General features: G+C 39.1%; 2 protein-coding genes across 2 annotated transcripts; one reads left to right on the top strand and one right to left on the bottom strand.

The window, feature by feature from the left end:
* Positions 1–12,848: 12,848 nt before the first annotated feature.
* Positions 12,849–23,253, top strand: oxtra (oxytocin receptor a). The gene is made up of 3 exons (XM_065954518.1): positions 12,849–14,323; positions 21,198–22,405; positions 23,078–23,253. Exons 1-2 carry the CDS (start codon positions 13,396–13,398, stop codon positions 21,449–21,451), a joined length of 1,182 nt encoding a protein of 393 aa, XP_065810590.1. The 5' UTR covers positions 12,849–13,395; the 3' UTR covers positions 21,452–22,405; positions 23,078–23,253.
* cav3 (caveolin 3) lies at positions 23,125–25,893 on the bottom strand. Its single transcript, XM_020642155.3, has 2 exons — positions 25,605–25,893; positions 23,125–24,348 (listed from the first exon to the last, which is right to left on the bottom strand). The coding sequence occupies exons 1-2, from the start codon at positions 25,719–25,721 to the stop codon at positions 24,007–24,009; spliced, it is 459 nt and encodes a 152-aa protein (XP_020497811.1). The 5' UTR covers positions 25,722–25,893; the 3' UTR covers positions 23,125–24,006.
* Positions 25,894–27,471: the final 1,578 nt, after the last annotated feature.

Below are 27,471 nucleotides of genomic sequence, written 5' to 3' on the forward strand. Positions count from 1 at the left end.
TTGCTAAAACTCATGTCCTTGGAACTCTGCCTCAAACTTTTTGAAGACACACTTGATCAAGTGATGCGGAAATAGTACAAAGAAAAGCTAAGGAAATGGTCTACAAATGTGTGCAGGCACAGCTGTGCTTGGCTACTACACAAAGACCTCATGTTTTGCTGATGAAAACAAGTATCCCAGGCTTTCGATTTCTACACATGTTGTAGTTGTGCACATAATGCTGCAGAGAGAAACTGAGACTATGGTGACCGTATTTTCAAACGTTCAAATCAGGACACTGTAATTTTTACCGCGAACCCACGCGTATCGATCCACAGATTGGTGACCTCCGATCACACAAGGTGGTAAATAATGTTGCCCTCCTGAGCATCACGTTTAAGTTCCTTGTCACAGTTGTTTTCCTCATTGAAATATATAGCGTTATGTGCTACCTCCAGACTGTACCCACCTGTTTGCTCATTTTAATATGGTTTTGTATGTAGGTATTTCCACCGTGGGCGATTGAAAGTGGACTATTGCAATGTGTGCAAAACGCAACGTATTTATTGTCCAGCACTTTTCAAAGGAAGCTGTAACTCTCCTGGAGTTCCTTGGAAAATGCTGACTTTCTTTTTAGCATGACAGCTAGCATACCTGTTTTACACAGCAGTTCTGTTAGCATCATAGGCTGGGCTAGCTAAGAGGAGGGTGAGGTCTGTACATGAACAATGAAATATTACAAAGCTAAACAAGAAAAGCCCAGGACAGCCTTGATGTTTTGGTTCTTAAATCCAATCCGCCCATTGAGTCTTGGGTTGACTCGCTATTCTATTGATATCTACATCAGACTTTGTCACATTTGTATTCATCTGCAATAGAAAGGAAAATGAAGAGAAATCCATCACAGACACAATGGAGCCTTTGCTATTTGGACTAAAATGGAAAACTTGACACTAATTTGGAGCGAACATAATCCTCCATATTCCTCTAAATGGGTTGAGAGAAAGCTTGCTAATAAGATAAGTTTCACTTGCTAAAAGGATTATGTTTTGTTTCAACTAAATGGGATTACCCACTGATTTGATACTATAAGTCGTTGGGCAGGATCATGAGCTGAAGTTCCCTCTCATTATTGTCACCCACTGTCGAACAATAACTTCATTATACTCCACTGACTTCTGAAGCATGACGTTTGAAACATAAATTAATAGTTGGTGCAGTATGACAACTGTTGTAGGGCAGTTACACAGCCAACAACAAAACTGAAAGTCCATAATTTCAAGTAAAATAATATATATGTTTACAAGACTATAAACCATCTGGTCTCTGAATTTCTTATCTGTCCTATCCCAGTTGTCCCCTAAAAAAGGCTGCAGTCAAATATTATTAAAGTAAAATTTAGAAATAAAGAAAATAGTCCCCATACCATATATGTTTACATGTGTACAAAATGTAAAGTTAACAATGTACTTGAATTTTCATATCACTTGCATCAAATGACTCAAAAGCAAAATCAGAAATGGTCTCTAAACACACTACAAGATTGTCAACTGTGTTATAGATTTGCACTGTTAGACTGTTTTTCTACAATTCTATAATTCTATAATTCACTTAGCAGACGCTTTTATCCAAAGCGACGTACATCAGAGAGTAAGTACAACACAAGCATGGATCTGGAAAAAAGGGAACAATGTCAGTAAGAGCAAATGATCAGCTTTGAGTTTTTAATTACTTTTAAGTTCAAGTTTTTTTGGCAGGCACCAAATGGGGGGGCTCAATGACGCACTGTTGTGCGTTAGCATATTCTTTCCTACCAAGCACTTGAATGATACAAAACCAATGAGCACTTTGGCATCTTTGGTTCTCCCATCCTGAGCGGAGTTTCTACAAGTTCCAACATTACAGTCGGCAGTTTTGCTAGCTAGCCATGCCTCAGTAATAAACCATGGGGTCAGCAACAGGGTAGGTTCTAACAGGTTGTAACTAACAGCCATGGTTGTCTTATGAAAGCAACAACTAATGTAGTGTTTCTAATATAACTGATGTTACTGAACTTGTTATAGAGTAGTGTCTTTGGCTTAGCCAACTGGATATCACTGTTTGAAAAAGTTGACATTCATTTTTGACTAGAGTTATATTCCAAAATCACAGTATGCAGTTTTGTGCATGCACGAAAAGCCCAGATGTGTCCTAGCTTGGTTAGATTTCCTAAGAATCAAATATTAAATGACTACGAAGCTGTATTAGTAATGACCTGATGTTTGTTGTTGTTAAATTCTATTTATTGACTGATGATTGTGCTAGCTTGACGCTAGCTTATTCATTGTAGCTCGGACTGGAAATATATCACATCACCCATAGTTCAGGTTCAGGTTAATTTATAGTTTAGTATGTTGCTAACAGCATAGGCTACTATAATGGTCGGGTTAGTAGGCAGTATGCAGTATATAGTGTTTGAGCATCTAGTAGGCAGCCATATCTCAATATGGCCAAATTAATGACTACATCTTTTTAAATGCATAAAAATCCAGAATACCATGTTATGTTGCCTTAAAAGAGTTTGTATCGATATAATTTGTTTTTTACATTCACATTATAATTTACTTATTTCACCATTTCTCTATATCTTAATGGATTTTATTTTAGCGATGTATACTCTATAAATGAAAGACCTTTTCAGGGAATGTTTCTTTATGATCAAATGTTCATGCCACCTCCTGCCGGTGGAACACAAGCTCTGACAGAGTGCAGACCTCAGCCGAAACCCATCAGGTTAAAATGATGCCTCCCTCAGGGCAGTGTGCTTTAAAGCTGTGTAACCTACTATTTGCATATATATCATCAGGATATAGATAGGCTTGCTTTTCTGCTGTGTGATACACACCCCACTGTATTTCTGAATTGATTTTGTTGTTCAAACTGATCTTGGGGGATTTCTTCTGAAAAGAGGTTGGTGTAAATTGTTATTCGAGTTACCAAAGAGCTTTTAGATTAGCCATTGATGGAGAGAGAAAAACACACCTGAAGCATTTAAAATGCACATGCACAGTCTACATACGTGAGAATGCCAGGTTTACTGACTGGTGAATTTTTTTTTTGGGACTCGGTCGCTGGTGGCCGACTTAATCCAAAATAAAATGTATTTAAAGTGAGTAAAAAATTAAAACTGCTGCACATACTGCAGACATGATGGCAATTTTTTAAATAATGATATTAGGCTTAAAACCCCCCAGAGCTCACCTCTCACAGCAACAAACACAACTCGCTCACAAACACAAACACACAAGATAATAAACAGTCAAATGGCCAGCAGCTTGCTGGTGCATTTGGGGGTAATGGTCCAAGAGAGGGGAGCTATTTCAAAGAGCTCTGATTATCCTCCCTCACCCCAGCTCTCTGCAGAGTTTTTGTATAGATAAAATTGAGTCCAATAAACAAGTATTCCCTATCATTCTGAGTGTGAGTTATTATGATAAGTTTCTTCAATTTATGCTCAATTTCACTGCTTTTGGAGTTTTTAAAGTACATATGGTCTATTTCTTAAACTTTATAATGTACCAAACACGGATGAAATCAAACTTTTTCTATAAATTGTGTTCCAAAAAATATTCAAGAAGCTGGTTTTTCAATCATCTTTTCATGTATGCTTTTTCAAAAAACCTTGTCATTACTTGTTTGCAGTTCTTGATATAAAGCAGCTAAACTCTTTTTAGTATAAAATCTTATCTGTCGCACCAATACACTGCAAAGCCTTCTTGACAGAAATCTAACACCTAGAGAGCATGTGTTGGCTATGAGCACTATCACACTTGTTGTTCCTGTTTAGTTTTTACTTAAAATGTATGTTGTTCTGCTCAATCTCTTCATGTACTCTTTGTCTAAACCAGTTGGAAAAATGTGATAATGCAGATTTTAAAAAATAATTTAAGGGCTGTTTTTGTTTTTTAATGAACAATTATCATCAACACACCATTGGGTCATGATCTTCCCCTAATGACCTAAAGTTGTCATGACCACAGCATTAGTGTCATGGTAGTGTTGTAGTCAAGGCCACACTAACCGAGACCAAGATATACCCAAGACCAGAGTGCTCTGAGACTGAGACATGACCAACACACTTATGACCAAAAATATCACTGAAATCTTGTGTGTCAATCACTAAGACCATAACACCGGGAAGGTTGCGGCCATAACCTGGGGAAAAAATGAATGTAAGTTATTTGTTCTTTTAAAGAGATGCATTTTCCTTCTAATTACAGTAACAACATGGAAAAATAGCCTTTCAGTGGTGGTCTTGACCGGTTTTTATTTAAAATCCGGAGTTGAAGACCGAGACAAGACCGATTTCGAGTACTCCAACACTATGTCATGGTAACCACCATGATGTTTATATACAGTTATATTTGATTAATATCAATGCCTGATATTCTTAGCGCATGCTAGATTTTTTTAAGCACGCAGTTCAGTAAAAGCTGCTCATTATCTGCTGCTGCTCTTATCTGGGAAGTATGGTTCAGTGCAATACCAGAAAGAAAAGACTTTGTGAGACAGACATGTGTCCTGCAGGTGTGTGCAAGATCAAAATGTGTGAATCTGATTCTACTCCATGCTCCTAACCCCCATTAAGAGACTCTAAATAACGTCACATTGAGCCTTGATTTATAGTCAATGTGTCCAGGCCTCTTACAGTGTTGTCCTTGGCTGTGATGCCCACTCGCCATTTCATCCAAACCTGCTGCCTATCAGTCAATATCACTTCTCTTTTTTCCCTCTGTCTTTCCTCATGTCCTTGTATCTCCTTTGGCTTTAAGGTCACAGTGGAAATGTTTATGCTCTGTTGTTTGTTGCTCCTTATTTGCTACACGAGATTGAAACTGCACTAAACACCTTTAGAAAAGAGTAGGATGTACTGTAACATGTAAATAAAAGTGTCAAGTGTGAGGTTTGATTATCACGACTTATGCCAACTAATGAAAAAAGTGTGCTTGCAGAATACGATGAATGATTAAACCAAGACATTAAATCACTTCCATATGACAGTGGAGGAATAGTGTGTCTTTAGTTACTCCCCTTTGATGCTACATCAAAAATCTATACCAATACATTTCAAAAGGTAGGGTTGTACATTTTATTTCATCACATTCATCAGACATAAGTTCGCCTACAGATTTGGATAAAATACAATATGTTGTTGAAGAGTTTCACGATTGCCCTTGAAACATTAAACATTTCCTACCCTTCTTTTATTGATTAACTAATAATCATCTCTTAACCCCCTAAATTACTCTCATGAGCCTCATAGGGGGCTTCTAAAAGAACTAAAAGAATCATGTCAAGCATTGTGCCCACATCCATCAGACTCCTAAATGACTGATTTATTTATTTATAAAGCACATGTGGTATGTGCTGTGCTGACATATATACTCACTGATGCTTTGCACTAAATGAAGTTATTTGAATTGAATTGAAAAGTATTAAACATATATAAAGAAGCCTTAAAGGAGGAATATGCGACAGTCATGACTCACAGAGTTATTTTCAGAGAATATACTTGATTTCTATTTTATTTAAGTGTGAAAAATCACATATTCTTCCTTTAAGTCAAACCACTCGAATCATCCACTTTCACTTTGAATCATTTTTGCATCACGATTTTCTTGATCATCTTATCTATGATAATGGAATAATTTATTATTTTGGTATATTAAGCTAATGAAACCAAAGGATTGTTTAAACATTATTGTATCTGTACTTAAGCTTTCTCTCAAAACTATAAAAAGTCGACCTCTGGTTTCTGAATCCATTCTCAATCCAAAAGCATACAATAGGGGTCAAGACATTGAAGCATCAACCTGCTGATGGTGTAAAAGGAAAAGTCAGGGGTTCAGATAAAAGACAAAACATCAAACCTTCACTATCCCAGAAATTGGCAGCTACATTTATAGCCATATGTAATTATGGAAAATCAACCTCTTTTATTAAGTCTCTGTATTTAATGCACATCAAATTTAAAACTCACTTTTATTGCTCTTCAGTAACCATCACAGCGTATTGTGTTAAGATAAAACAAAGCAGCATTTAGTAGATGAAGTGTTATTCACAGTGGTGACAGTCGTGATTTATCACATAAATAACAGCAACAAAAGGAAGGGATCTAGTTTACTGGTCGTAAAGTATGATAAGCCCAATGCCTCTGCTTTTATACACTAAGGCTGATTGAGGAAGGCCCGATGACGTGAATCAGACATCACTGCTGCTTGCGATGCCAAGTGTTTCACACTAACAGATGGCCTAATCTTTATCCCTTGGTGTCGTGAGTCATCTGAACAACAGCAGGCTTGGCTTTTATCAAACAGGACAAATATGATTCATGGATTTATGGCTGAAAGAAAACACATGCTCTGACCCACAAACATGGGACAGGCAGTAGGTAAAGGCTATTGTTGGGTTGTTTGCTTTATTCATGATCCACTTCCTGTAAATTCCCCTTCAAAAGGCGAACCTGAAAGTACACAATGTTTCCAGACACACCACAGGAGGCTTTATCCTGTTATTGTCTTTGAAGGCAGATGTCGTAGAGCCTGACTTTAAAAGACTCAGCGCAGGAAGCTCCTGTAATGAAGCAGGGTGTTGTCTCTGAGAGGCCCACCTGAAGAACTCTGCTGTATTATCCAACACAAGTTCCACATCTTCAGACTCCAAGCTTGAGTGAGAGATGTATCGAGCTGGTGTGATGTATGACTTGTTTACGCCCAATCTTACAAGCCTCTGAAACCTGAAACTATCATCCCTGATATCACAGAGCTGCTTTGTCTGTGGAGACAAAGAACAGTGCTGTAAAGGGAAAGTTTTATCAATAGAGAGTGAATTATGTTGGTTGGTGTTGCCCCTGTTTGGAGAAGCCAGCTTGAAGTAATGATAAAGAAAGTAAGCTGTATTACTGTAGATGAGGTTTGGAGCAAATGTACTTCAATGAGTGCCGGTGAACTACTGTTTAGAGAATGCGTCCCCTGCACAGAGGCTTTGGTTCCCCGAAGGGGACGGCCTGGGTTCAAATCAAACTTGTGGCTCCTTTCCTGCATGTCATTCCCCTCTCTCTCTCTCTCCCTGATTTCTGACTCTACCCACTGTCCTATAGTCAAGTTGTCTTATACAAAGTACACAGTGAAACAAAATGTTGTTCCTCTAGAACAGTGATGCTACATAGGACAAATGAGAACTAAAAATGAAGAGGTAGGAATAGGAGATTAAATGCAAAGACAAGAAGGTGGTTATAAATAGTTAGTAATAATTAGTAAACAAGCAAAGTGGATTGAAAAGTGGCTAAACAGATAAAGTATCAATTTTAAATAACAATGGCAGAGGTAGTTTTTTAAATGCAGACCATCATCAGCTGATCTACATATGTAACTATGAAGTGCTGCGAGTATATACACAGTGTACATTTATTATACAGTCTGACGGCTCGGATGAAGAAGCTATTACACAGTCTGGTAGCGAGGGCCCGGGTGCTTCGGTTCATTTTTCCAGACGACAAGATGGGAAAAAGTTTGTGTGAGGGTTGGGAGGGGTCAGCAACAATGCTGTTTGCTCTACTGAGGCATAAAATAAAGGCATAAAAAGCCCCAAAATAAACCTGAGAACAGAAACGCATTTTAACTTTCAGAATATAGGTGCGGGGCATTTTTTGAAAATGAAAACTAAAATGCAAATTAGATAAATTAATCATAATTTTATTTTTGAGTCAAATAATACACCCATATTCTGAAAATTAAAAAGCATTTCTGTTAATGCATTTTCATTTTCAAATTAGCTTTATCATTTGAATTCTGATCACTAGTTGCTTCCATACACATTGAGCCGTTTTTTTTTTAATTTCAAGTTGCAGAAGTTAGCCACAACTTTTGTACATTGTTTATCCTCTTTGTTGGTACTCCAGTGTCTTCACACGCCCTGCCAACGACCAACTACAGTGTGTATTGATAAGTACTTAATACTATTCCACTTTTAAAGAAAGACCAACTATCCCTTTAATTGGTATTGGCATGCAGAATGCATCATACACTCACTGAGCCAGGAGTTACAGCATCCCTTAGCTCCCTGCTGTGTGTCAGGTCGAGTTTTTACACTATCTCATCGGAGGGAAATCACGGGCTGAGGTGCTCATGTGCTGTGTGATTACACAAGCAGCAGGAGCCAGAAGTATTAGCACGCAGAACCTTTGTGTTTTAATTCATCTTTGAACCTTGTCTCTAATTGAATCTGTCAACTCAAAGCCCAGGAACTGTGGGAATGGCACAGAGAACTGCTGAGCCACTGGAATTATTCTGGGGGAGGGATAGACAGTGTGTGTATCACAGGTTTGTATGAAGGAGAAGGTTAACCCGTTCTTATAATACTGTAAGTGATCACATGAAAAGGCTCAGTGCCAGTGTGTATTGTATCCACAGTGTCCATATTAATCGCTTAAAGTTGAAGTTTTCACTCATATCTTTTGTATGTTTCATAAGATAAGATGATTGATTAGATACATTTACATGTTATAGCAGCAGAAGATCAAGACAGATCAAGGTGTTACACTGTTTGAATTTGATAATTACAAATAGCTTGTTATTTATGAGTCACAAGGTCCTGAGGATGAGAAATGAGTCCTTGAGTCTGTAGAATTGGAGAAAGCAACAGGCTGGGTGGTAACAGCAACTCTCGACCTATGGAGTTATTTTATCACTATTTAAATCAGGACAGACATTCATGTTTAAAAAAAGAGATCCCTCTTTGCAGCAGTCCAGCCAAGAATTAAAATAAATGAATAAGACATTAAAAGAAGATATATGGATATGAATATTGCAATACTTACATGTGAATTACATCAATATTTTTGAGAAATATGTGGATATAATCAGACAATAATGTTACTAAACATGTCATTTCATACACATGTGCAGCACGGCTTTATGCAACATACACCTTTAAAAAAGAATGCTGTGAAGTCAACTAGTGTTTGATAGTAATGGAAGGATATAATATAATATAGAAATATAAAGGCACAGGGGTAGAAACATAGATATATACTTTCTTTATTTAGTAATAATTTATATATTGTGATGTAAAATAGAATCACACGTTGTCTTATACTTGAATGCCTGATAGCAACCGTTTTTGCCTTTCTTGATCATTTTGGCTAATATTAAAAAGTGTGGCATAAGGTTAATTAAAACAGACTAGCTGGGATGATTTGCAGTTAATATTCTCAGCAGGAATCAAACCAGGTTAGCTGTAATTACACTTGATCCAACCCAGACTATTAGGCCACGTGTATGCCCTGAATGTCTTTTTGATGTTCAGTGGTGTCATTTTGAATTATCACATTCCCTGTCTGCAGACCTAATTTACAGTCTTATCCTTCACACTCTGAGCTGGCCTGACATTATATAAATCCTTCCAATATTTTTGCAGGATTGTCTCCGGCAACATCATTTATATCAGGAAATCCTCGAGCATCATTTTTTCCATCTGTAATATTTCTTACTTTTTTTTTTTTTCCATAATGCCTTTTGCTCACAGTGAACCTGGACTTCTCTCAGCTGTGTCATCTTCATTTTCTGACTTCATGGAGAGAAGAAGCTCTCTTCCATCTTCATCTCTGCTTTAGCATTCAGGTCCTCTAGGCTTCTATCTGCAGCAGCTTTCTGTCCATTTCACCTGGCAGCAAAAAACTTCAGTTTTACCTTATGCTGTTTGATGTTCACCTGAATCCACAATGTCTCCACAGACTGCATTTCATCTGCTGACCTCATTATTACATCTATTAATCACATCCTCATCTGACAATACAGTATTTGTCCAGTTTCAGAAGCTGGATCTTCTGGAACTGGACCCTTACTTGTCATAAACCTCAGGATTCCTGAAGTACATGACCCACAAAGGCAGGTCCTAATCTGTCTCCATGCCTTGCATGAAACAGTTGACATTAATCCTCACAGAGACTCCTGAAATCAGAAGTTTTAAGAAAAACTTCCAGAGTCCTGCCCTCAAAAGCGAGCTCATCAGTTTAGTGCTGTACTGTTTCCAAATTAGAATCAGAAGACAATCCATTTTACCAATATCACACAAGAGGAAGTGCAGTTTTACAAAATACCAGCACTGCTGGTGCTTTGGCATAAGTAACAAGTAACTCAAACTACTATCTGTAAACAATAATTGGCCGGCAGTAGCTCAGCTTGTAAGGACTTGGTTTTGGAACCGGTTCAAGTCCTGGGGCAGACTTAATCTGGAAATTGGTCTGGTAGCTGGAGAGTTGCCAGATCGCCGCCAAAGTACTGCCAAGTGCCACTGAGCAAGGCACTGAAAGATTAAAGTAGCATTTGAGTTACTTGTACAGCTACCTTCTGACTCTAATATCTTACATTTTCATATAAACTAAGGTTGAAAAAACTACTTTAGAAAACTTTTTATCAAATAATCTCACATTTAAAAAAAATATATCTTCATTCATAAAACCTGCAGGAACACCATGCCTTGCATGCAGCTCTACAGTTATTTCCATTAAATGATGAGCACTCATCAATTACTTGTTGTGGACTTGTAACAATGTTCTAGCCAGGCCAAACTTTCCGATTTGATGCCTTTATTATGTGTGGAAAATTGCACTTGTTATTGTTGTATTCACACTATTGCCTGTTTAGTTACACCCATTACAGGCTCATTTCATGTGGCTCAGCAATAATGTATCTCATTAAATATGTCATTCCAAATTCACAAGTCACATCATTAGACTTCATGCACCCTCATTCTTTGTTTTCATTAAAATTTCCAGTCGTGCTGAATCATCTTCAGTCTTTATGTTGCTGCTTTGAAATTCCTGTGGAGCTGACATTTTCCAAAACCCACAACCACAAAAAGGGGAAACAACTCTGTGGTCTAGATAGGACCAGAGGCCTTTTTCCCACAGGGTTTGTCACTGTGTTTCTGGAAATTGAACAAGCAGCAAAGTTGTAGACAAATTCAGATTTGAAATGTTTTAACCCTGTAAGCAGGACTGTGTCCAATAAAATGTATTTTCAGCATATAGCTACATTTGAAGCAACAGGCATGATACAAAGAGAGCACATGTTTAAAAAATGGCAGATGATGTTTATTTTGGATGGACTTTTTTGACTCTACATGTACTTAAACACTGTCGCATTTTTATCTACACTGCACCACCCGCCCGCCTGTCCACCATGGGGTCCAGGGCCTTCAGCCGCTCTGCCCCCCACCTCTGGTGGAACTCCCTCCCACCACAAATCCATAATATCGACTCTCTCTCCATTTTCAAATCTCATCTCAAAACACATCTTTTTAAACTGTCATATTCAGTCTGATCATTCTCCATTCGGTCTCAGAACTCCTTTACATCCTGTACATTTGTGTTTTTAACCTTAACTTTATCGTTGTGTTGTTACTTTGTTGTTTTTATCTCTACTCTGTAAGGTGACCTTGACACTTTTGAAAGGCGCCTTTAAATAAAATGTATTATTATTATTATTAGTACAAGTCTGTCTAAGGTCAACTTCCTTCATCAGAAAAATGTGTTTAAGTTTGCTGCTTCGTTTACTTAGAACGAATGACAAAAAGAGCTTAGACTTAACGAGCTGTTCTCATTGGATGCTTTTAAGAGGATGTTAAATAACTTGGAGGCGGACACATCTGGCCATAGATGTTCTCCCTGATGTGTTTGTGGATGATCTTGACAATAATGTGCTGTTAATATTTGTTATTTCTGTCTTTTAATGTATAATAATGTATTTTTTGTATTTGTATGTTTGGCTGCTCGTTGTTTATGTGAAACTCTGATAATTGTGCTTTCATTGTGTTTTTATTGAAATTTTAATATAAATGTTTGCCATTACTTTACCATTAATTACCTAATAACAAAAAAAAACAATTTAGCCAACAGCATCTTTGTAACATTGCAACACAAATAGGAAGAAGAGGAGATGTGTGTTGAGAGGAATCACCAGAATTGAACATTAGAAATAACAAAATCATCACACAACAGAAAGTCAACACTAAATACAGTAAGTCATGCCAGTCCTGTTATCTGGAATCCTCTGTACATAAACATGTCTGTTCCAGAGCTTAAAGCAGCACAGCCGATTCCACTGTCCAAAAGTAAAAACATCACATGTTAACAGAACCTATTGGGTTTTTTTATGATGTGTGCAAGCAACAGCTCAGAAAAGTTTCAAGAAAGTCATTTATTTATAATCATTAGATATGAATCATTACTTATGATGTCATACCTCTGTGCCAATATAAGCTTGTATACCTATGTTCACTATCCTCTTGTAAATCCAAACAGTGTATATTTTCTTCAGTAGGAGTTGGAAATCTGACAAAAAATCTAGAAAGAACTAAATGAGCCTTTATTTTAAGCACTTTTCATTGCAAATAATGTTTACATTTGATATTTTCCTGTAACCTTTAATGTTTAAAAGTCATACAGCAATCGTGGAGGATTTAAAAGTGCAGCTAATTCTTAATGGTAGTTTTCCTAACAACAACTTCAAACCAAAGAGAAGTTTAAGTCTCAAACAAAATGTTATACCTCGTGCTCCTGGGATTTCAACACAATTTACAAAAAAAAAAAAAAAAAAGAAGATAAAAAAAGGATGCTTTGACATGAAAGGCTTCATGCAAATCTTCACGTGTCTTGATATGTAGAAAAGGGAAAGCCTGACTCGGATACTTACATGTGGATGTTCTCTGAGGAGAATTGGGGCTCTAGCGGCAGAGTGGGACACGGAGGGTACTTCTGAACGAATCATATCGCCCCCTTGTGGTGGTGATGGTTAAGACTGTTTATTGTTTGAACCGGGGATAGATATAACAGGGGCTTGTGTTCTGTGGTGCTGGTCATTCTGTTTCTCACCAGAGATGATGATGGAGCCAAATGATTTGTGTAGCATTATTTCTTTCTCGTTATATTTTTAGCGGCTCAGTTTAATTTTGATTGAATATCCAGTTATAGTATATTTGTTATTTCTACTTTTGTACTCGACCCAGGGCTGCTATTTTTTGGATTTACGCAGACTTTGATTTTGGAGAATTATCCATGCTCAGGGAGGGGAAGTCATGATTTTAGACCCTTGTTTTTCTGTTTTGTAGTTTCTGCCGCTAAAGTAAGATTATTTTGGCGCACACAATTTAGCAAATGTACCTATTATTTGGATAATAGTGGAAATATTTGCCCCTGTCAAAAATCGTCATTTTTCAGAAAGAATGAGTGATTGACATTTAATTAATGGAACATGTTTTGAGCTCACCACTCCTCTAGTCACCTTTGTGGACACCAGCAGGACTTCCAGGTGATCGTTTGAGCCGTTGCATGACTGCACAAACCCTGACGCATCTGCAGAGCACCAGACTGCGGCAATGGAAAGTATATCAAACGAAAGTGACTTTTGGCAGTTCAACGAGACGTGTCGGAACTCAAACCTCCTTAACGGAACCGGTTTGTTGAATCAGACGAACCCTCTGAAGCGGAATGAGGAGGTGGCAAAGGTGGAGGTGACGGTGCTCGCTCTGGTGCTGTTTCTGGCGCTGGTGGGGAACCTGTGCGTCCTGCTGGCCATCCACACCACCAAGCACAGCCAGTCCCGCATGTATTACTTCATGAAGCACCTGAGCATTGCAGATCTAGTGGTGGCTATATTTCAAGTTCTCCCTCAACTTATCTGGGACATTACATTTCGGTTTTACGGACCGGACATTCTGTGCAGGTTGGTGAAATACCTTCAGGTTGTTGGGATGTTCGCCTCCACCTACATGTTAGTTTTGATGTCCGTGGACAGGTGTTTGGCCATTTGTCAGCCTCTCCGCTCTTTGCACAGAAGAAAAGACCGTTTTTATGTCATCTTTTCCTGGGTGTTGAGTCTGCTGTTCAGCATCCCGCAGATGTTTATTTTCTCCCTGATAGAGGTCGGCTCTCCGGGATCAGGGGTGTATGACTGCTGGGGAGACTTTGTGAAGCCGTGGGGAGCCAAAGCTTACATCACATGGATCAGTCTCACCATATACATCATTCCAGTTGCGATACTGAGCATATGTTACGGCTTGATAAGCTTCAAAATATGGCAAAACTTTAAACTGAAAACCCGTCGGGAGCAGTGCATCAGCCTGACGCCCAAAACCTCCAAAGGCAACGCGCTGGCGCGGGTGAGCAGCGTGAAGCTCATCTCCAAGGCAAAGATAACCACGGTGAAAATGACTTTTGTGATCGTCGTGGCTTACATCGTCTGTTGGACCCCATTCTTCTCTGTGCAGATGTGGTCTGCCTGGGATCCAGCTGCGCCTCGTGAGGGTAAGTTGAAGCTCACAGTTCACTATTATGTGCGGACTGAAAAACATTTTAAGACACAGCACACAAAAACAATGATTTTGTTGATTTATAAGTCAATGTTACACTCTTACAGTGTGCCACATCCTATTGTGATGCGCACCTTTACGCATGAGGGTACCAGCGCATGGCTTTCCTCAACCTGCCACAAAAAATACAATATGATATAATAAACAAATAAATAAAACAGGTTGAGACATGTCTATTTGTTTGTTATTCATTCCAGTTGGCCAGTTCCTGGAATTGTATTTCTGTTTCTTAAGAAAAGAAAAAAAGCAGGTCCACTTTGTAGTGCCAGGGTTGCAGGGTGCGGTGCACATGCAGAGATGGCACCGACTGAACTGATGCTCTCATTTATCACACTGCCAGAGGTTTGTCACTTCAAAACTAAATGGGAAAAAACAAACAAATGTAATAAAATGTAGACCATTGTATCTGCCAATTGTGAAAAATTATTCGAAGCACATGGTGTGCATATTTGTGAGTGTATGTGGCGTTGGCAATGGGACAGCATTTGGGGAAGTAATCCTAGCACAGCATTAGCTAATGAGTAACTCCTCCTCAGATTTTATAGTGTAGTTAATGATCCGTTGATTAGGAAACGATTGAGGAGCTAATGGGGCCTTTCTCTGTTTGTGGAGCCTAATATAAAGTGATGCATCATACTCAGTTGTCCCTTGTTAATACATCATTATGTTACAAATACAGTCAGGAACATAATATCTGAAACTCCTCCTAGAACTTCTTTATTCTAATAATAAACATACAAAATATCATTCACAAAACAAAATGTCATTTTTGACAAACATCTTAAGTGGGCTGCAATTAAACACAACTGTAACAAATGACATAAGTAAATATGAACATATAGGCTATACTCTCATTAGCTTAAGTTCACACTGTAGCCAATACTCACAAACTCCAGTCATGCCCATTTCCAACACTAGCCTACAAGCCAACATTGTTCAAGTTCCAATCCATAGTTCAAAGATAGAAATGTACCGACGTGAAAGTTACAGGTAGGCCGTAATGGCAGCTGTCTATCTGCTATTGACTGCAGAATCTTGATCATTTTCATCGAATCATCATTTATACACACATGTACACTTCACATGAGGGATCTTGCAAGACACCAAATTGTACCACAAGCTAAAAACAAAGAAATTGGATCGTAATTTCATGTAGACAAACATAAATGGCTCCTTTCTATATATTTAAAAGAGAGGCGTAAAGTAATAACAATGAAGATGACAGAAAGAGTGATTTATTTCTGAGGTACTCAATAGCAACTGAGAATGAATTTTTACTTTGCTTATCGGTCTTAATGGTACAGAAAATGGTAGATAACAGCCAGTGATGAAGAACTTATAAACGTCTCTGCTTCACTTCTTAACAATAAAACATCATTTTGAAGTCCAAAGTCATGAATGAGTAGTGACTTGTATAGCTCTGTTCCCTGCTGCTTCAGGGTTCATCAGGAACACCTCACACTCCAATGTTTCACTTGTTGTGTGGTAACAAACATCATTGATAAGACCTTCAAAGTGCATACACAATTTGTTTCCCAGGCTCCTGTGAGCCGTCTCCGCCCGCTGCAGGGACAGACTGACAGCTAATCATTAATCAACTTAGTGTGCGCCACAACGCGCAGAGCAGCTTGTATTTGTGCCTGTGGGGCATGTTGGAGTGCGTCGTTGACATTTAACCACAATGGCCCACTAAGCAGCCACTTAGGAGCCATTTACTGTATGTGCTCCCTATATTTATCGATCCACTGGGCCATGACCACACCCCATGAAAAAAAAGGTTTTAATATGCCAGTGTGACTTCACGGGGGTTTTTCCTTGAACTGCTTCGCTTCTGCCATTATTTCATTATACTAAGGTGCAACTTAGTAAACAGCCCTAACATGCTTGTGAAAGACAATATGTGATTTATTTGAAGAGGCTTTCATTTAGATATTTTAAGTATGGTGTATTTGTTGTATTAGCAAAAAATTGGTATCGATTTGAGGCCTCTGTATATCAATATGGTATATATGAAACATATGTGAAATATGTAGAAATCAACATTTTCTACAAAATCTCACTCTGTAAAAGCTAAAAATAACTATATTAACTAACTAAATTGCAGGAAGCATCTATGTGAGTAGAAAGTAAATGGAGCTTGAGATTTAGGCCTTAGTTATTTTCTTTACATTTTCTTTTCGAGGGTGCAGATGACAGGTTGTGTATTGCTGTCATCCTCTTTAAGAAGTTTCTTTTTCACTCCAGCTATTTACACATTTTGGAGCGAGACCGTTGCACAATACACAGCTGTCATCTTCCTCTTTATTGTTAAGGAGGCATGTTGTAGGATATAATGAAATGACAGTAATTGGCTTAGATGCTACATCTCACAATGATGCTGAAAGTTAGAGATGCAAGAAAAGAGCAACAACGCTTCTTCAGGCTTTGAATGGAAAAAAAGAAAGGGAGGAGGCGGATGTCTGATAGGGTCTTTTTCCACGTGAGCGACACTCAGGGAGGCCTTGATTGGCAACGACACGTGCCAGTGTTTGTGTACAGAAGATAGGCTGGAGTGTCACCTGTGTGTGCGTAGATAAAGTGTCCATTGGAGTCAGAAAGCGTGAGCCCTGACCACAGAGCTGAGAACGCACAGACATGTCTCTAATGTTAACAACCCAGAAGCAGTTTTTTGAAAAGTGTTTACAGGATGGATTTTTGTTCATTGAAATGCACGTATTCAATAAGGAAAAGATATAGGTTACATTTTGGAGAGAAAAAAAGGTCAAATGCTATTGGTCAGCATGAATGACAAACTGCATGACCCACACCATACTACCACAGAACTGGTGACACATAAGAAAGTGTGGTGCAGGGGTGGACTGCATGGGACCACCTAACTGGGGCACTGAGCTGTACAGAGGTGTCTGGAGAAGTGGGTATACTCTGCCCCAAATGTGTTTCTTCTTCAGTCACCTGTCCAGCAATGGTTAATGCTCTTTGTTGTAAACAGTGACATTTAAGACCACTCCTGCATATTGAGCTCACCTAAAAATGGCAGACACAGATGGCAACATTTCTCCATTTATAAAACTTTCTTCTGACTTATGTGTGTTCCCACACAGGCATGCACGCATGCACGCACGCACGTGCGCGCACACACACACACACACACACACACACACACACACACACTTTTTTTATCTCAACTAATGATTTTGACTTTAATTGTTTACAATAAAGTGTCTGAAATATTCTGTAACTATAAAAAGTAACACAATAGATGAACAACATATCAACCTGCTTGGCTTCATTCTTGAGGGATTAAAAAGAAGACGTGTCTTCAAACTCCCAACTGAAAAAAGACTTGCAAAAGGAAATGTTCAAAGAGAGCCACTAGAAGCCTGTTTCAACACAGCCCAAACAGTTGGTTTAAACACAAGGCTCGTCTCTGACAAAGCAAATAGCTAATCACAGTTTGGGGTTTTGGGGTGGCCAATCAGATTTCAAGGTAACCCTTTGCCACCCCCTAGATTCACTGCAGATGAGGGTTATATCCAAAAAAAAAAAATAGTGTAAACATTATTCACGATGTAACCTGCCAATTTACAGCAAATATTTATGTAGCAGCAGATCTCAAACACAGATTATGATATTATATGGTTCATGTAATATGATCTCTTTTATTATTTTACAAACATCCCGTGCATATCACATAAAGCTTTTGTTTTAGTTTGGCAGAGAAGAGCCATGAAAATTGAGAATTTTCACTGTGGCCGTGTTTTCCAGGTTTCAGAAAAAAACTGTATGTTTCATCTGTGTGTCTGTGATTGGCTCAATCCTCCAAACATTTACATCTGTTTCCTGGGAGATTCACCTGATAAATCTCGTTCCATTTTTTCCATCCATCAAGCTGACACCTCGACATAAACGTAGGTTTATTTCTTCAAGGTTGGTGTCTGTCTTTAAAAGGCCACTCCTGGAAGAAAGCCGATGTCATCTCAGCAGATTCTATGCCTGAATCTAAATGCAGACTCCCGCACATCTCCAGCCCGGCCCATAAATCTTAGACTCATACTCCTCGTAAAGATAAAGAATGACATTAGTCTTCTTGTCTCACATTCAAAAAGAAGGTGAATGTGCACTTATCCAAGAATGTAGAACAATGGTTTTATTCTAAATTGTAACAGTATACTATAACAGTGCTGTGTAAAGTACTTTGGTTCATACAATTTGAAACACTATTTCAAAAGAACATTTTGTGTATCACATACCTGAACACATAGCGCTCAGAGTTCCAGAAAAACTATTGAGCTACTGCATTTCATATATTACATTTTGAACATTTGAGTCACAGTGAAGAAGCTTGGACTTTTCACAGACAAGACGTCGACCAGCTTTAGCTCCCCATTAGGCTTCTCAATTTTAATTTGAGATATTCAGGGGACAGTCAAATGCCTCAGTCCTCTAGGCTCTGTCGGAGTGGCGGCATTAAAGCCTGGTGTTTCCCATTTAAGAGCTTAAAAGGTTCCATTATGTAGAGGAGAAAAACACCTGAAGGTTAAACCCCTGAATCAGACACTCACACAAGCTCCCAAACGATTCTGTGTGACAAAAATATCACCTGGTGCTGCCTCTGGGCCCCCTCTGATGCTGACTCACCAAGTCTTTCATTGATCTGCATCACAGCCTAGTGTTCAATCTGCAAGTGTTACATTTCTTAATGAATCTTTATTTAGAGTTGAACAAGCAGGAAAAATAATACATGAGTGTCTTAGAAGCATTCTCAATCCGACTTGTTTTGTATAAATCTGAATTCTATTACAGCTAATGCTCATTTAAGAAGCCGCTTTAATAATTCTTGATAATGACTTACTGAAGCGTCTTTAGGGCCTCATAGTCTCTGCTCTGACACTCAGACAGATGTACGCACCACCTGGGGGATGATTATTCTGTCTTTACATTTCAGAGAAGATGTCTGTGTGACTGTTCCCCACATTATTTAAATGAGTTTCTAGATGATGAGAGTGCCCAATAACCACCAATTTGTCTATTTCACTATCTCCAGTGAAATTAATACCTCCATCCATGCCAGCTGCATTAATATCTACATTTGAGAAATATCCATGAACTACAATGTTTATTGATTGTCTTTTTGTTGATTGAATTCTTTTCCTTCCCACATTAATTATAGTTTTTGTCTTAGCTTTTCTTTGTCTGCCATGTTCATTTGTACATCTCCAAATTACAACTGAAACGTTGTAAAACCTTTGACACTGTAAAAAGAAAGGCCAATCGAATGCTCTACACTAATTTAAACTCATCCTTAATTCAAATTCATCAAACCCATAACAGCTGAAGATCAAGCCTTATTGATTATCATGCGTCTTGTGTGCCCTTCCACAGATCATTTACTCTGCCTGTCACTGGAGACAACACATGAATAGCAGGAGTGCAGGCAGGCTGAGAGAGAGATTAGCAATTAGCAAGAAGAGGTTAAATACGGGGTGCACGGCAGTTACGATTAATCCGAAACTAATTTGTAAAATGTCAGAGCGATGTTGAAGTTGACATAGCGTAAATGTCATCGAGCGTTCCTCTGTTTGGTTTCTCTGCAGTGAGGTATCTCTATAATGTTGTATGAGGAACATGAAAGTGTATTCAGCCTGCTTATTTTGAACAGGTAACCGTTTATATTCTTATGTTTATGATTTCAAGCACTGGGAATCTTCTCTTCAAGAAGAGACGCCTCTCTTCAATGTTTGGAATTTGGACTGCAGTACCAATTTTTACCGCTATGTGTCAGATTAACATATTGCACCTTTAAGGCTAGGGCGCTTCGGCTTAGTGTGTGTGTCCCCTCAACAGAGGCTACATTCCTCAAAAGCGAGCAGCCCGGGCTTGAATCCGACCTGTGCCTTGTTGTGGCATGTCATTGCCCACTCTCTCTCTCTTCCTGATTTCAGTGTATAAAAAACACCAAAATGCATCTTTAAAATTAAGTCACCTTAGAGTTGAAGAGAAATTCCCTCAAAACTACAAATGGGAACCTCATGCTGTTAAAAACTAAGGTGAAGCTAAAGTTATCATTAGAATGAATAAAGAATGAAATATCTGTAGGCCTACAGAAATCGTTAAAAAGGTTCATGTAATATTTTAATATATTGTTGTATTAAAGGCTTTATATGTGTTTTTTTACACTTAAATGTAATAGAAATCAAGTATATCCTCTGAAAATAACTCTGTGAGTAATGACTGTCTACAATGGGTGTAACACCCGAGTCCCACTGTCTGTGATGTTTTCAGAGTTTTCAGAGTCCTATCTTCACTTTGTTTACATCGCCTGGACGGCCGGCTGACTCCTCCCCTCATGTATAAAAGTTGTTTAATTGAGGGACTAGAGAAAAGAAGAATAACATACTGTACTCACTGCTTAACTGTGTTTCTAGATCACGCTCATTTCAGGTAAATTTACATGCAGTGTGAAGATACGAGCATAATAAAGATAACTAGCATTAGCATGCTAACACAACAATGCAGCGCGAGTTGTTTTGGTTTCATGTTGGTGCTCAAGGGCGACATCTGCTGGATCAAAAAGTCGCATATAAAGCCTTTAAGAACTGATCAACCAATATTGCAGAAAGTACAAAGCCTACATGTACAAACTCAGGAACTGTGGTAATATGTGATAGGAAAGGCGGTTGATAAACTTTTAGCGAGCATGTAACACTTCCAGTTATTTGAAAGAAGCATTCCCAGTGAAAACACAATCTGCTGGTTCTGTAGTGACATCACATTAACTTTGTCCTCCCGCTCTCTCTGGTCTCCTACAGCCATGCCCTTCATCATCTCCATGCTGCTGGCCAGCCTCAACAGCTGCTGTAACCCCTGGATCTACATGTGCTTCGCCGGGCATCTGTTCCACGACCTGCGGCAGAACTTTCTGTGCTGCTCCTCTCGATACCTCAAGTCCTCCCAGTGTCACTGTGAGCGTGACTTTGACTCCAGTCACAAGAGCATCTCCTCCACCTTTGTCATAAAGAGCACGAGCAGTCAGAGGAGCATCACACAGACTTCCAGCACATAAGGACCCCCTCCTCTTTTGCTTTTATTTAACCCCTTCTAGTCTGCCTTTCACAACGTGCTGTCACCCAAAAAAAAAAAAACAAGCAGTTCAACTCCCGTTGAAAGCTCTTCAGCTCAGGGGGAAGAAAAGCAAATGGCTTATTTCTCTCCATTCCATGTCTTTGCAATGTAAAGTTATAATTTAAGTGTAAATAGAAACATGTACAGCTATTATAAAGGATGTGATATTTTGTTCATAAAAAAATATGCGGCGATAATCATTTACCAGGCTGAGCAATGAACTGAATACTTCTGTTGTCTTTGTTTTTAGATTGAAGTATATATGTTAACTTTATGGAAAAGAGAATATTTGAATGATTTGGCCAGCCACACTATTGATTTAGTTAATGTCACCTGTAGAGGCTAAAACTGGTGTTAGTCCGTGTTATGAATAATCTGTAAAATGATATTAACTTTGTTACATTTGGATTGCACATGTAAACTGTTACTTGAGCTATTGTAATATGTGATACGTCATGGCTGTCAGCACTAATTGTTTTAAAAGGAAAAGTCAAGAAAAGAAGAAAAAAAAGGGGAAAAAAAGGAAAATAAATAAGAATGAAAGCAGCAAAACAAATGCCCTGACAACTCTATTGTACCTCTATTATGTTCACCTTTAGCTGATGCTCATTAGAGCTCTCTTTGTGGGGATGGTTGAAGAAAAAACTTGGCACGCTTGCTGGGAATGTCCTACAGGGATGTTTGTCCACCCTGAATCAATAACGTCACTGAGTTCCTGCAAAGTTTTGGCAGCACTTTAACACTTCCAACATCCTGTTCACCTCAGCCCCAAAATGAAATCTGAACACTGCAGAGACTCCTAAATGTCCTCAAGTAATTTGTGTATTTGAAGGTTTCTTGAGCCAACATTTGTTTCGTGAGTTGGTGCAGTATCCTTCAGGAAGTGACATCAAAGGTAAATATTGCCCAGGAATTCACCCATGTTTTCTTTGCTTCCAAGCTAATTAGTCTACTGTTTAGTCAGTCGAGTAAATATTTATTCAAACATCAAATATTTTGTTCTTTTTTCAAGTATGAGAGACATTTAAATAACAGTTACTTAATTACAGCACATACATTATCACTTCAAATGATTTGGAGGAGCATTAATGAAAAAAAGTCCTGGGTAATAACTAGAACCCGAACGATTTATCGGCCAGCCGATAATATCGGCCGATATTTGCATATATATCAATATCGGTATCGGCACCAAGAACTCCCTATTGGTCGGGCCCTAGTAATAATAACAATCAAATATATTATCTTTACAATGAAAACCACCTTATTAATGTTCAGTTTTAGTAATCACACCATTTGACAGATGTTGAATCTGTGTGTCTCTACTAATCTTATCTTGATATGTGGTTTCTCACTTACCTTACACTGTACATATAATGTCAACTACTGCCCACTTATACTACTACCTTCAAGCTTTATATAGTTTTATAGTTACTTATCATCTTCTGAATCACAAGAGTAGCTCATCATGTGCTTAAATGATAGTTTATTTGACAACTCTATTTCCAATTTTTACTGCATTTATTTAACTTGCTGTTGTCTTTTCTTCCCTCCTTACCCGCCTCTGCAGTGTCTCCCTCAAGTCACAGCCATGGAAAAGAAAGACACTGCTACATCTTTGAATGTCTTATTTTACTTTGGACCAAAAAAAAAATTCATTGTGACTAAAAATTGTAATCTTTGACAGCCCTACATAATACAAATACTTTTGACAGTCTCAACAAGTCTCTTTGTTTTACATTTTCATTTCTAATTTGCTGGGAAAAAAGCAACAAAAGTAATATACACATATATAATCCAAATAAAACAGTGAAGCAGAAACAGACCGGTATTAATTTCTCTACATTATAAGTAAGTTACATATATTTAATATACTTAAACGTATTACGTACTTGTAATGCAGACAAGATGATCCAATACACTCCTCATCAAACTCTGATAACACAAAGTTATTATCACAGTTGGTTCAAAACATGTTTCTTATCTTTTAATCTTCAAAAAGTCTACATCCTAATTATTTCTCTCTATTGGTTAACATTTTAAAAGTAACACATTTAGGATTTTAAAAGTCAATTCGATATAAAATTCAACAATATCACACGTAGCGACATACAGCATCAATGTGACTTCTTAGTGACTCATACAGGCAGCATTGCTACAGGTGCAGAAGTGTGGTGGAATCCATGTTGTTTGTTGTCAACCATGCGCAATCGCCTGAGCTTTTTGTGAAACGAATAAATGAGGGCAGACAGATCCTCCTCATGCCGGGCGGCTCTTTTCTCCTTCACTGAGGTGCCCTGAGGCCTCCAGGAGTGCCAGAGCTGTCACAGAAGCCTGCCGCCTGCTGCAGCTGTCACAGGGAATCTGGTGGAGCATGTTATGAGGGGAGGAGGAGGACGTATGAGGGAGTAAGCAAGATGCCAGGCCTGATCTTCTGGTGTATAAAAAAGGTACCACACTACATCCCATCACACCCACAAACACTAGGCTGAGTTTTTCTTAGACTTCTTTGCGCAGTGCCACGCGCACACTGCTGAAGATCTTGCCCAAGGCTTCGAAGAAGGGGTCGCAGAAGGTCTGGATGCAGAGAGAGTAGATGCGGCTGATGCACTGTGACTCGATCAGACAGCTCTTGATGCAGGGAACCACAGCCCAGATGTGGCAGAAGGAGATGCAGGCGAACAGGAAGCCCCAGAGCAGAGCAACAGGGATGCCGAAGACAGCAGACAGGATGCGGTAGCACCAGTATTTGGACACGGTGAAGGTGGTGTAGCTCAGCTTCCACACCCCGTCCAGACTGTGTGTGCCATCAGGTTCTGCAATGACATCCTCAAACTCCACCTGCGAGCAAATTCGTGAGAGGATTTCATTAAGATACATATTTGAGTGCACACTTCACCTCAGCCTGTGGCCCCTAAATATTATGCACAGGGGAAGTAGAGTGTGATGATATAAGTGTTAACACTCCAAATGTATTGCAGGGACGACAGAAAGAAATGTTGCACTTAATGGAATAAAACTTAATGTAGAGGCATACAGGTAAATTTGTAGCAGTGGAGCCATGGAGTGGCTTTAATGGCATTGCTAAATCTCTGTAAAAAGCTCATCTTCAGTACCCTTGATTTCATCACATGGAAAATACAGAAGAGGAAATACAAAATCTTTAATTATTTTTTATCTATTCATTCATTTATTTATTTATTTATTTTTGGACAGTCTCCCATTCTAGGAAAAGGACCGTGCTCTAAAATGTTAATTAACTTCTCTGTAATCACCGCCCCCCAGATGCACCGACCCATCTAAAACCTTTTTGTTTCTTTCCAGCCATCGGACAGGATCAGTACAGGAAGTGACGAGTGGCTGTCCGCCTCCTGTAGAGATAGCACCTGGAGAGAACATCCTCTGAATGAATGTGTGGACATGTTTTACGTTTTCTCTGTGAGGCCTGCTCTCTTTGTGCTCTTAGAGGGATTGCTTGAGACAGATTCAGCAGAAGAACAATCAGAGTGGAACAATAGAAGGAAACCTGTGTTATCTAACGCTGGTAAATTAGTGATCAGGAAAACTGTTCTAAAGATGGTACAGGTCATGTTAAAATATGGAATTAGCAATGACTTAAGGTATTAAAACTTGCAGTTTTATCACTCTAAGTAACTTCCTGATCAGACTCATTGAAGTTCTTCATGCAAACATGGAGGTATGTAAATCATGTATTCTACTTATCTCGTGATTCACACTCCTCAGGTATCAGGTTAATGTGACCTCTTTCCGGTCAAACAAACTGAATCTCAAAGTCTGTCCTTGCAGAAAATATTTTGTTGCTCCAACATGGCAACAATCAGGATAACATTGGTCACACTTAAATAAAACACGGTGGCAGAGTGTATCAATTTCACGAGCTTCTACCCGTTTCCCAAAATAAACTTCATCCTCTGCAACAGGAATAGAACTTGGACTATTTAAGGCTCTAGACAGTATAGTAACCTATTCCCATGTCTGGGTTCCCACTAACCACTTTGCTTATTTCTTTCCACAGGAACAGGGGCAATGAACCTTAAATCCTTCTGTGACAGGTGATGTGTCCATGCAGCACAAACCTTCACCACGTCCTCATTGATCTGCTTTGGGTCTCTGTTGATGAGATCGATCTCCTTGGTGTGGCTGTCTTTCACAATCTTCTCCTCATTGGTGTTGTACTGGTACTGATCCGCCATGGTGGGGGTGCAGGTCCTGGATCGCTCAGAGACGGCGAGAGTAAAAGCTTATAAACGGATCAAACGCCTTTTAGTTCACTTCAACCCCTGTATCACCACTTTGACGCTCCCTCTGGCATGCCAGTGGACAGCTGCTGCAGACGTCCTGGTAAAAATGGAGGCCTGACCCCCACCCTGCAAACACTACAACCCTCACACACACACACACACACACACACACACACACACACACACACACACACACACAATGTACTGCACTGAGACAGAAAAGGCATGCCGTAAAGGAGAACCCAGGCTTGTGTCACATTTCACATAGGGTTGTGGGGCTAACTGGGCAGGGTTTGCACACTGGCACGAACTTCCACCAAAGAGTGGCAGGGAGCACAAACACACCCTCTCGCTCTGGATTTCTTTTAGACTCTGTTTTGTGTTCTAATACTAAACTTTTTGAAACTAAAACAACTTTTTTTGTTGTTGCTTTTACAGCCACACTGCACAACAGAGGAGACAAACGTGCTGTCACAGAAGTGTGAGTGAAACTGTAGGTCATGTGATATATCAATAACACAGTCCAACTAAGTAAGCTGCCACTATTATGTCAGTTAGAAACACTCTACTGACACCTTACAATTATGCTGTACTTAATACTGATTGTTTGGTTATTATTACAATCAAAAGAGTTAACACACTTACTCCATGCCATAAAAAGATTGGATTCATCAAAATGTTCAGTATACCAGGAATCCTCATCTGAATATAATGAAAAGGGGGAACCACGCCCATGTTTTTTTATGTCAAAACCCTTCACATAAATAAACCCAAGTCTTATTGATGGTTGTGGTAACTAAAACAACTTTGTGTCATAGAGTCAGTTCGACAGCTAACCATTGTTTGTTGATGCGCTTTTTGATTGCCCGGAGCTTTTTTTTGTTTCATTTGGGGGACATGCACAGGCTAAAGCTAGCGGTGTATAGCGGTCAAAAAACCTTTAACACAACAAACTAATTGAGGGTTAGAGAAAATGCAACTCATGCAATGCAATTACCTGGACTAAGAAGTAAAGAAAGTGAAAATATATGATCTGCCATTTCCTTTTAAACAAGGTGTTTCCTCCGGGTTACCCTTTATCACCTGTGAAATATGTTGATTTAGTCATTTAAATGTTTAAAATAGCAATCACAAAACGACAGATTTGAGACTTTTCTACCAGTAATTCCTGATTTTAGCTAAACCTAATCCATACAATTCAAACATCCCCATAAATAAAGCTCTGATTCAGCCTTCCCTAAGCTGAGCAGTTGTTGCTATCACTCATAGCTTTCTATAACAGCACATCGCATAAACAAACTCCAATATGAGGGGGAAGAGGAGGGTGTGCCAATGAAAACTTGCCAATGAAGGAGCAGCTACACCAGCTCTCTGTTGCTATTTATCTGAGTGAATCAGAAGGGGTGTAAGATCAGAACAGGAAGTGTGACTTTTGGAGTGAAGTCTGATGTTCCCCGCCCGGGTTCCCTGGTGGCAAGGACAAGGATGAGGAGTTTGGGGGGAATGGGATCAGAGTGCATATGATAGGGAGCCAACCCAATTAGAGTTGTATTCTTAGCAAGAGTGAAGGCCAGTTAGGCGCAGAGGGACAGAAATAGTTCAGCAAAGAGTCATAGTGGGCATACCTCCGCCTCTGTGCGTGTCAGTGCAATCAGCTGAGACTGCACCAGCCCCTGTCTAACATTTAGTGTAGACACGCTGG

This window comes from Labrus bergylta, chromosome 5, assembly GCF_963930695.1.
Source record: "Labrus bergylta chromosome 5, fLabBer1.1, whole genome shotgun sequence".
Lineage (NCBI taxonomy): Eukaryota > Metazoa > Chordata > Actinopteri > Labriformes > Labridae > Labrus > Labrus bergylta.